Source organism: Physcomitrium patens, chromosome 7, assembly GCF_059467195.1.
Source record: "Physcomitrium patens ecotype Gransden chromosome 7, ASM5946719v1, whole genome shotgun sequence".
Classification (NCBI taxonomy): domain Eukaryota; kingdom Viridiplantae; phylum Streptophyta; class Bryopsida; order Funariales; family Funariaceae; genus Physcomitrium; species Physcomitrium patens.
In genome coordinates this window covers 15,944,756-15,955,199 of record NC_143416.1, presented here as the reverse complement: position 1 = coordinate 15,955,199, position 10,444 = coordinate 15,944,756, and the positions used below count along the sequence as shown (strand labels likewise).

General features: G+C 39.8%; 1 protein-coding gene across 1 annotated transcript; it reads right to left on the bottom strand.

The window, feature by feature from the left end:
* Positions 1-2,801: 2,801 nt before the first annotated feature.
* Positions 2,802-9,906, bottom strand: LOC112285176 (uncharacterized). The gene is made up of 15 exons (XM_073535407.2): positions 9,640-9,906; positions 9,247-9,359; positions 7,999-8,066; positions 7,601-7,705; positions 7,052-7,197; positions 6,577-6,678; positions 6,257-6,346; positions 5,698-5,871; positions 5,260-5,400; positions 4,924-5,054; positions 4,494-4,644; positions 4,083-4,214; positions 3,507-3,551; positions 3,239-3,316; positions 2,802-3,131 (listed from the first exon to the last, which is right to left on the bottom strand). Exons 1-15 carry the CDS (start codon positions 9,772-9,774, stop codon positions 3,069-3,071), a joined length of 1,674 nt encoding a protein of 557 aa, XP_073391508.2. The 5' UTR covers positions 9,775-9,906; the 3' UTR covers positions 2,802-3,068.
* Between the last annotated feature and the right edge of the window lie 538 nt (positions 9,907-10,444).

Here is a 10,444-nt window from a genome sequence, read left to right as displayed (position 1 = left end):
TGATGAACTCTTATTTGAAGGAATGGTGACTAATGGAGACTTATCAAAGCCAGTAAAGGCACCCCAAACCATCACTGAACTACGTCCAGACTTAAAACTTGGTGCTATACAATCCCAATTATATTTTTTGTATGCCTTCCGCCACACTCTAATTTGCCGTGGATTTTTGCCAGTTTCAAATGATGACTCATCCGTCCAAATAATATTACACCAATCTTCAAACGTCCAACTCTCATAAACACGTGCAAATGCAAGCCTATCTGCTTTATGTTTGACATTCAAATAGGGCTTTTTAGGTGCTATACAATTTCTAAAACCAAGCTCACGGAGGTAGAGTCGAACAGTAGTTTGGGAAACACTCACCAAGTTTGCAAGTTCTACCAGAGTATGCCTTCTATTTGAACTGACAGCACGACATAACACCCAAAAATCCCGCTCAGACAACTTCCTGGGTCTGCCACATTGTGATTTCAACGACTCCACACTTCCATGGACCTTCCAATGACTCAAGATAGTTGAAATGGTGGAATAGGGAGCACTGAAGACTTCTGCAATGTCCTTACACTTCATCCCAGCCTTCCTCATCTCCACAATCTGGTTCTTCTGCATAGGGGACAATGTTCTGTACTTCATGGTGCTTGCTATAAGCCTTCAAACAACACAAACCAACTTCTAGTTTAACAGAGAGGAGTCACTGAAGCTAACGATGTCCAAAACCAAAAAAGAACACTTCTAAAATCTGTATGTGCTTCACAATCTCAATCTGTGGCAGTGCAATGTGCTTCACATCTTCAGATGGATTATATAAGTCACCCCATCCAAGCATTCTATGCTATCACTCCATTTTGCTGGCTGCATGCATGCCTAATTGTAACTGTGATTTTTTAGCTCACCTAACCACTTCCACATTAATCATCACATTTGCAATCTGCTTTTGAAGACACATGGCTAATTACATGTAATTAGACACCTCTTGCACTCCAAAAATAGATGGCTAAGTGTCGGGGAAAGATTCCTTCCAACATGATCATAGCATTCAATTGAACAACAAGATTTTTTCAGCAAAAGTGGTGCTCTAGAAAAAAATTCGAATTATTTCTGTACCCCACTGTACAGTAGCTTTTCTTACTTCAACTGTTGTTCAATTGTTGCAATTGTGGGCATTGTGTAGGCCAGCATGGATCACGGAACTGTCAGTATGCCGCCATAATGTCGGATCTAGATATCATGACAGTGCCGAATTGGAACTGTGGTGATCTGCAAGTGAGCTTTTGCATTTCACGATGACAAATCCAACATAGGAAACAAAACAAAACAAATAACAAAAAACAAAACAACGATGGCTCTACGACAGAACTAGGACTAAAACTAGGGGTTTTGGGACTAAAACCAAGAGGTTTGAATCCGAATGGACACGAGGAAACGATCTCGTTCACGTCACTGAGCCAGCCTTAATGCTTCGGGGGGAACCCAGTTTCCGAAAGACTGTGAGTGCAGGGTTGCGCTCACCGCAACAGCAGAAGCTCTATTAATACTAATCAGATCTCTGGGGCTATCTTCCGCAGGCCGGACCAAAACGAGAACATCCATGACGAGAAGTTAGCTCCTGTTCAGGTCATGGCAGTTATTTGGGCTTTCCACCCATAACCTTGTGCTTTATGCGCCGGCAAGCGACACATAGTATGCCCTGCGAAAGTCGGATAATCTTGGAGAATAAATCTCCACAAATTGACTGAATAAGTTCTATTTCTTTCTAACTGGACAATCATCAGAACCTAGTTGAGACTGGATGGCATGGTGACGGTGGGTGGAAGTATAAACGCAAATCTGAAGCGTGGAGTGTGGACTTATCCCACGAATGTATCAGACTCTGCAAATGGCAACCTCAAGGTTCAGTATAACGTCACGATTCACGGCATTGACATGAGCTACAATGTCGATGTCATGAGAATGAGCTAAAATCAATCAAGTTGGAGAAATTATATACATATATAAATAAAAACGAAAACTCTCGTCGATGGAAACTGTGATTACTCTGAGGTCATATTTGTAAACAGCTGGTTGGTCAAATAGACAATAAAATCAAAATACTAGTAAATCTACCGTATCAAATTATTTATATTTAATCAAGTCAATGTGTAAAATGTATGAGCTTAGTTGAACAATAAAAATAGGGTAGTGCTATTTGCCACCACAACTTGCCATTCACCACATGCCACAACAAGCGACCCTAAACTTCAATTTTGCACACCATTAGGCACTCTTCTCAAAGAATTGTTACCAAAGCTGATTGTACTGTACTGGCCAGTGACTCTTAATTATGCCTCCCCGCTAGTCCTTCCCTCCCCATCCATTGAGATCGATCGGTTGATTAAGGCCGCTCTGTAACTGCAAAATGTTACTGGACTCAAATTCACTGACAACAAATTGGCTATCCCTTTTTATACATCAAAACATACAAACTAAAAAATAAACTGTTCAAATTAAATTTGGAATGAGTAAATCACAACTTCATTTCTAGCTTTATTGACATTAAGTGACTAGCAATGAAGCACAACGATTGGTTGAAGAACGAATTTATAAAAACAGTAATGTAAATCAATTATCATGGAATGAATTTATTCACGATAGACACCAAAATAAAAAGGTCCCACCGCCAATTCTGTGCATCCAGACTACATTCATTTCATATTGACAGAGACACCAATCGCAACCTCAGTCTCGGAAGTCCACAATCAGAAAGAAGACAACTTCCCCACAATATTCCGGTGGGAAACACTGAGCATCACGAAGCAACAGCGGGGGCAAAAATATAGAAACTAGAATTGCATCAATTTCGTCTTCTTCTCAACTGCCAAGAAACAAGCTGTGAACTCAACTATAAATCTGCATAGACCAAGGAATCACTATAACGAAAGACATCAGTGGTTCTTGATGATCTTAGATACTCAAGGACTTGTTCGGGTAATGCCTCCATGTAAATTAAAGCGTAGAAGTCCAATTTTCAAGCACTCTGCTTGCAGATGACAGGAATGCGTAGGGTCCTACAGTTATGTATCATATGAGATTTAGAGCACAAATCTTGACAGGTCAGACTTTTTCAAAAGGTCTCCAACTGCCCGCTGCACACTCTGCAAATTGCCACACAAACGAACGTTATCTCACTAGAGCATACGTCAACTCCCAGTGAAAAACCATAAAAATGCTCTTCATTGTGGAAGAGGGGGAGAAGATGAACCTCTTTATCAATTGTATATGTTTCGCCAGCCCTCTCTGGAGCATGAAAGCTTATATCCTCCACAACCCGCTCAATAACCTGAAAATGTCGGTAAGAAAACTTCTAAGCCCTTGTCGAAGAGATAAAGAGAGATTCCCTTCATCTAGTTTGTATAAGTGCACAAAATAAGAACGAAGATTACATTGATTGCTGAAAGTTTTGTATCTAAAAACAAAAATATGTGGTTTACAGAAGCACGCAATAGCATAATCGAAGTGGTGAAACAAACCGTATGTAGCCTTCTAGCACCTATATTATCAACTGATCGATTGACCTGCAATGACAAAAATAGCTTTAAATGTTTGCAAATATGTCAAATGGCAAGCATCTCAGTGACATCAGTAACTGGATAACTGATGGTAATCCTGACAAGCGATTCTATTGCACAACGATTTGAGCCCAAAGATAATTTACACCTGTAGCCTTCAACATGAGACTGAGATGAAAGTGATCATGTACGCAACAAAATTGTGGCCATCTTACTCTTTTACAGGTGACTTCACTTCCGAAAAGCACCAGAAGCTAAATTAATATTTAATGAATCAAGAAAGATCGTTAGTCAGTGGCCATTGCAACAGTGACAATTCTTTACTTGACTGCTAGTTTTGTACAGTAATTTGAACTCACAAGCAATAAATACCAAACCTTTTGACAGAGAACCCACAAACTAAGTACCTGCAAACTTCCCTTCCAAACACTGTTGGATATCAGGTGAAACTGAGAGCAGACCTTCCTAAGTGTGATGGACGTTTGAAAGCGCACAACGAATTTACAGCGTTATCTGAGAATTATTGAAGTGGTGTACCTCAGCAGCCACTGTTGCAAGTTCTTCAATAGCGTCGTCCGTAAATACCAGATTAATGTCCTCTGTCTTCATCAATAGTTGCTGCTGCCGAATCATGTTTGTCTCGGGCTCGGTCAATATCCGATACAAATCCTGCAGAACCGAACAGTGAGAAAAGGCATAAAATTAAGTAATATGCATTGAATAAGTTCCTGGCATCGGGTGTAACAGAAATCTACTGAGGAACAGGCAGGGTACCCATCCCACCAACAATGAGATTATCTCTTAAACCAAGATATAACAAATTAACTAATCCTAAAAGAGAAAAGTCAACTGTCTGCATTATAACTGGGATGAGAAAATCACCAAGAGCATATAATAATTGCTACTCAAACCAATACAAATTGAGAAATAAAAAGGAGATGCAAGCACCTCTCTTCCCAAGCCTTTTAGCTCCACCCGAATGGGTAATCGCCCTTGCAACTCGGCAAGCATGTCGCTTGGTTTACATGAATGAAATGCACCACTACAAATGAAAAGAATATGATCTGTGTTCACGTTGCCATACTTTGTATTCACCATACTGCACATTTACCAAAACAATCGTCAAGTGTAGGCTAAACGATTTCTAAGCATAGGTAAAAGGATCCGCTGTATCATAAATATAGTAGTGGAAATTCTTTGTCAAAAAAACGTTTTCACGGCATCCCACGTACACATCTTAACGATTTATTGAGTATAATTGTTAAAAAGATACAGTAGAAAAGCCTGCTGTAATTGTATGGTGGAACACATCTGGCAATAATACTCTGTACTAGAAGCACAAGAATTGCAGCCAGCATGCAACTATTTGCATTGTTACCTGCCCTCAATGATTGGCAGCAAGTCGCGCTGAACCCCTTCGGAGCTTGCATCTGCTCCATGTCTAGTCTCGTGGTTGGTAACAATCTTGTCAATCTCATCAATAAAGACAATACCATCCGATTCTGCAAGCTGTTCCACAATAGAATCCCATTTCCCATGATAGACGTCAGCAACTTCATAACTTATTTTCTGCTGGCTTCATGCTTCAGCCAACTCATGCTTGCCAAGGAAACATCTAGAGTGTGTAAGGAGAACACACAAGACAAAATTGAGAGCAAGAGGGGAAAAAAAGAAGAGGAAGAAGAAGCAAAATCCTGATGGCAGATGTAAATACCAGTATAGCATCCTTCGTGATTTGATCTGAATTGAGATGTTTCTCCATTTCAATCTCTCGCAAGATTGGTTTTGCCTCTCCAATAGTAATTTCCATCCTCTCCATCCTCTGCGACTTGAAAACTTTCTCCATCTGAGGCAACTAGTTCCCATGTCTAACCAATCAGAACAGGATAGACATATACAAAACAATTTGGACTCATTATCGAGGACTATAGATAGAAAAATCAAGTTATCCGCTTCATCATTAAGATTTGATATTCCTGAAAGACACTGACGTGGACACTAGAGCACTACGAGGACTGCATGAAGTACAACAACGTGAAAAGGTCAAAGTTGTCAATGCAATTTAATTCATACCTAACACTTCGTAGAGTTGACAGCCACACATGAATTCAAACAAGCAGACTATTAATGTATACTTAGGGCAGACATATACCCGGAAAATCAACTCATTTACACCAAACCCACTAACACCTCCTATCTCCAAAGGAAGCCGAGATCTTCCGTCAGGTATATCAAGCTGTATTTTGCGATTGTCTAATGCGCCATCCCTATAAAGCTTCCTGAATGTTTCATAGTCAGCACGAGCTCCCGGTACTGCAGATTCGCCCTGTCACCACAAAAGACCCAAAACCTTGGAGTCTTCACGTACATCTAACACATCTAACTTCATAAGCGATTAAGACATGGCTAGTCAAATAGTAAGACTTTCTGATCGAACCAATTTCGCAAGGAGCGAATGATATTAGCAACAGACAAACACACTCCAACACAGTTTAACACATCATTTCCACATAACATTACCAAAAAATAATAATCAAAAGCATATCTTTAAATATTTATTTGAAATTGTTTTAAAAAAAATCAATGACAAGGTTTGAGATTTGCAACATAAATTCGTGATTCTGATCAGAGATATTTACGGCCTCATCTAGCACTGTAAACGTTTCTGACCTCAACACGAGGGGCAGTGCTCAAGTTTCAAACAGACTGACCTCCACAGGGGGCCGTTGCCGAGCCATGAAAATGTCCAGCAGGCGGGCTTCAACGGCCTTTTCCACTTCCTTGACCAACTTTGCACGAACCTAAATCAGCGGATAGAAATTTGAAATAGATCGGTGTAAGTCTAATTCAGAACAACACAAAACGTAAGAAGTAACAAAAATTAATAGCTATGCTTAACAATTTGCAAGTCATCTGAATAGTCATCATAAATACTCAAGTGCCAATTTTAACAGAAAAATAATATCCAGGAAAACTCAATGCAAGACAATTCATGTTCATGTTGACATTGATGGCTACTAAGAACACATGCCTTCTGTCGTTGCAAGGCAATGGCATTGTCAACTAAATCTCGTATAATTTGGTCGACGTCTCGACCATGAAACCCAACTTCTGTGAATTTCGTCGCTTCGACCTGTTTCAATGTAAGGGAGTGCAACTCATATTTACTCATTACACCAGCTAAAAGCAAACACCTTACACTTAACACGATGAATCAAAGTCGTAAAGGACATGACCGCAAAAACAGTTAGCATTAAACTTGTTTTGCATCAGTGCCCTGCGAACTAGATCTACAAGAGTAACTGAATAACACATCTATGCAAAAACTCAACTTTCGTACCAGGTCATCTTATTAGCCAAGCTTTTAGCATATTGTGGAGCAAAGCATCACTATGTTGGAATGATAAATGTAGGAACTGAAAAATGACACACAGGTAAATTTATTTACAAAATTGCATATCTTTCATCTGAATGTTAACAAAATCGGAATCAACTGACAAGGATACCTTCACAAACGGTGCATATGCTATCTTTGCAAGCCGTCTAGCAATCTCTGTCTTCCCGCAACCTGTTGGACCGATCATGAGAATGTTCTTTGGTACTATCTCATCTCTTAACGCGTCTGGAATGCGATGTCGTCGCCATCTATTTCCTATTAATAAGAAGAATCCCCAGTTTACTTCTTTGCTCAAAAGTACAAGGTAAACAAGCAAAGAAAATTTAAAATAACTTACATGGAAAGAGAATTAGTGACCACGTACTATATAACCTCAGTGCCGCACAAATAAGAACTCTTCAGCGCACTTCAGACCGACATAAATAGTTCAGCTACAATTGACTAAACCAAAGCTAGACCAGTTTTAGTATCTAATATCCCTTATGCCAATGTTAGGCTACTTAACGTAACAGTATGTTTTGAATAAGTCAAAACATATGAACTGTAAGTCTAGATTTGAAACCCAGAAAAGTGTAGCTAGAAGTCATCTCGGTGCTGACATAGACATACTATACAGCCATCAGCCCACCAGTTTTTGAAGCAGGTCAGACAAGCATACGGAGTGCCACCGCGACTGCCCGTTTAGCGTCCTGCTGTCCTACTATGTAACGATCCAGCATCTCTACAATTCTCACCGGTGTCAATGCCTCCATTCCAAGCTCCTCTGTCATCAAAGTGATCATCAAAGTGGTCATCGATGAGAACATAAAAGTGAACATTTCCACTAAAGATTGGAAATAGAGAAATGACAATAAAAATAAAAATAAACTTGTCAGATAATACATTCACACAAAATCTATATTACAACAATTCCATAATGCTTTTCATAACAAAATTCAATTAGCTGACCGGAAGAAGGCCACAATCTGCGAATAGTAATGACGAACTTCTGTAGAACTAGCGTACGAAGAATATGAAGCATAATAGTCAAAGCTGACCAAGTTTTTTTTTACTCACCAGGAGAAGCAGAAGGCGTTCCTCTGGAAAAGTCAACCTCGGTTGATGTGGCTGTAGTCTCTGCAGAGCTGCACCCAGATCATCGAGCAAATTATCAATAACATCAAACACATAATAAAGAGTAGCCATTTTGATCCTCAATCACAGAATGCACTCGGCTGACGGGGACTCTTTGATACACACTTAAATTCAAGAGCAAACAATGAACGCTAGACCTAACAACGATACGAATATTGTCCCTGGTGTCTGAGGTTCAAATGACTTGACTCGTTCATAAGGACTTGCAACATTACAATCCATCTCACCAGATTGATAACAATTACAACACGCATAAGTAAGGGGGAGTACATGGAAAATCAAAAACGATATAAAATGAGCCAGTTTCTTCTCATAACATAAAACCTGTAAATTCTGAGGGTTCTGCAAAATGGTTGGACAAACTTACAAGTATGAACATTAAAAGATCCATACACATGTCAGCTAGTAGCGACATGGAAGATAACATGGAAGGTCAAAAGTGTAAGATTCAAGAAAAATAAATTTAAGGGAAAGATTTTATGTGAAATATCCAGACATGCACACGCCACGAATTGAACGCATTGTGACCCGTTACACGCATGTCACACCTCCTCTCTCACAGAACCTCCCGGCTTCAAAACACTAAATCTGATTTCCACTACATTGTCGGAGAATGTTCTTTGACTCCGCAAATTCGGCAGGTAGATAGTTCAGCCGAGGAATATTTTCAACATCAAATATTTAGGGTTAGAAGATGATACATTAAAATTAACTAAAATTACACCTAGACCCGGGCAGAAGTTGATTGTCCTGGGTATACAATCTGGCTCTCATAAATCATAGTCCTTACATTTTCATTACATCCTATTAACGTATACTACATCCAAAATTAATAACTAGCTCGTAACTAGATGACTCGAGACCAACATGCAGACTACTTGTAAACTAACCCTGTGACTCGCGATGTGCTCAATAGGCGTGCAAAAATTCAGTAAACTTGACTGCAAATTACGAGGATTCAGAAATCCGCATCACGAACGACACTATAATACCAAAACAAATATAAGATCCTCCAAGGCAATGATTACTAATTGCGATCAACCGGTACACACACCATCTCAACGAACAAAATGACAATTCCTGGAACCCTAATTCGATACTCTCACAAACACGACCAAAATTCACCGCCTCGCGAAATCAAGGACGAGAATATGAAAACGTAGCACATACGTAGAGAGAACTCTGCACGAAAGAAGACCCCGAGTTAAAATCTCTGTGGCCACAACCGCGCCCCTGCCGGTCGTCGCTCCCACCATCCTCCGCACAAGGTTCGCCATGGCCAGCTGCCACGCAGCTACACACTCAACCAGATTACTTCCACCAATCCAAATCAAAAGTCGATCTCTACAACCCTGATCGAACTTCAATCCAATTTTCACGCTACTCCATAAATGCTTGCCCTGTATCAGAAAAGATTGAACAAAAAACCTTGCGAATTTACGCAATCCGCTCCTCAAGGCCTGACCTCTGTGTAGACGAAATTTGCAAATGAATCGAAAGGGAGACAAAGACACACAATGGCACAAAGAATGAATGAAGCGATCTCCGTTGGATGATGCTTACAGCGTCATTCGTTGGTATTCGTTTGAAGTGAGTTTTTCTTCTTCTCGACCATGCAACCATGGCTTGCGAGCACTTTCCCCATCTAGTATGGCAACATCTGGTTGATTGCAGCTGCCATTCTGTCATTAATTTCATGAAATCTGAAATGGCATTTGATTTTCGCTTCTGAAATGCAAGGAGTTTCCTCAGGTTGATACTCTGAGCTGCGGGAAAGAGGTTGAGAGCGACAGAGATGTTCAGAGTTGCTGGATAAGGCTCTCTGCAAGTTTTTTCTATCACGGTGAGTTATGAGTTCGCAAGATACTTGTAGAATATAGTGGTGGAAGATGAAAACACGTTTTTTTTTTTTGTATATTTATATTTTTCAGCATTTAATGCATTTCAGATTTACTAAAAATCTTCATTTAATTTTTTCCCTATTTTCGAATAATTACTAGAATTAAAAAAATAGAATGAATAATCAAGAAATAATTTCCCTCTTTAATGTTTGTTTTTCTAGTTCATCCCTGCAAACATAGGTCAAAACTTACCTACCATTGATAGAAACCACTTGATTAAGCCCAGCTTCAACTCCACGAAGAATTCAGCTCCGTGTAAACACGATCTGCGAAAATTTATCACATACACAATTCTTTAGTCTCTTCGACCTTCCTTCACCTCAACGCTGTTTTCTGAAGCTAGCTGATACCGTCGGTGACCTGTGCTACAACTTGAGTGCCTGATAACCGATCTGATGTGAAGAATTTTCCATCCAACCTTGAGAGATAATGTCTTACAGGCCTAATGCATTGTTGTGGAGGTTGCT

Bases quoted from the DNA above. Each gene is read 5' to 3' on its own strand.
- LOC112285176 (XM_073535407.2), bottom strand. From the start codon at position 9,774: ATGAAATTAATGACAGAATGGCAGCTGCAATCAACCAGATGTTGCCAT. The intron at 7,706-7,998 runs GTGAGTAAAAAA...CTTTGATGACAG, and splicing joins AACGCCTTCTGCTTCTCCTG to AGGAGCTTGGAATGGAGGCA. The intron at 3,132-3,238 runs GTTCATCTTCTC...GGCAATTTGCAG, and splicing joins CATATACAATTGATAAAGAG to AGTGTGCAGCGGGCAGTTGG.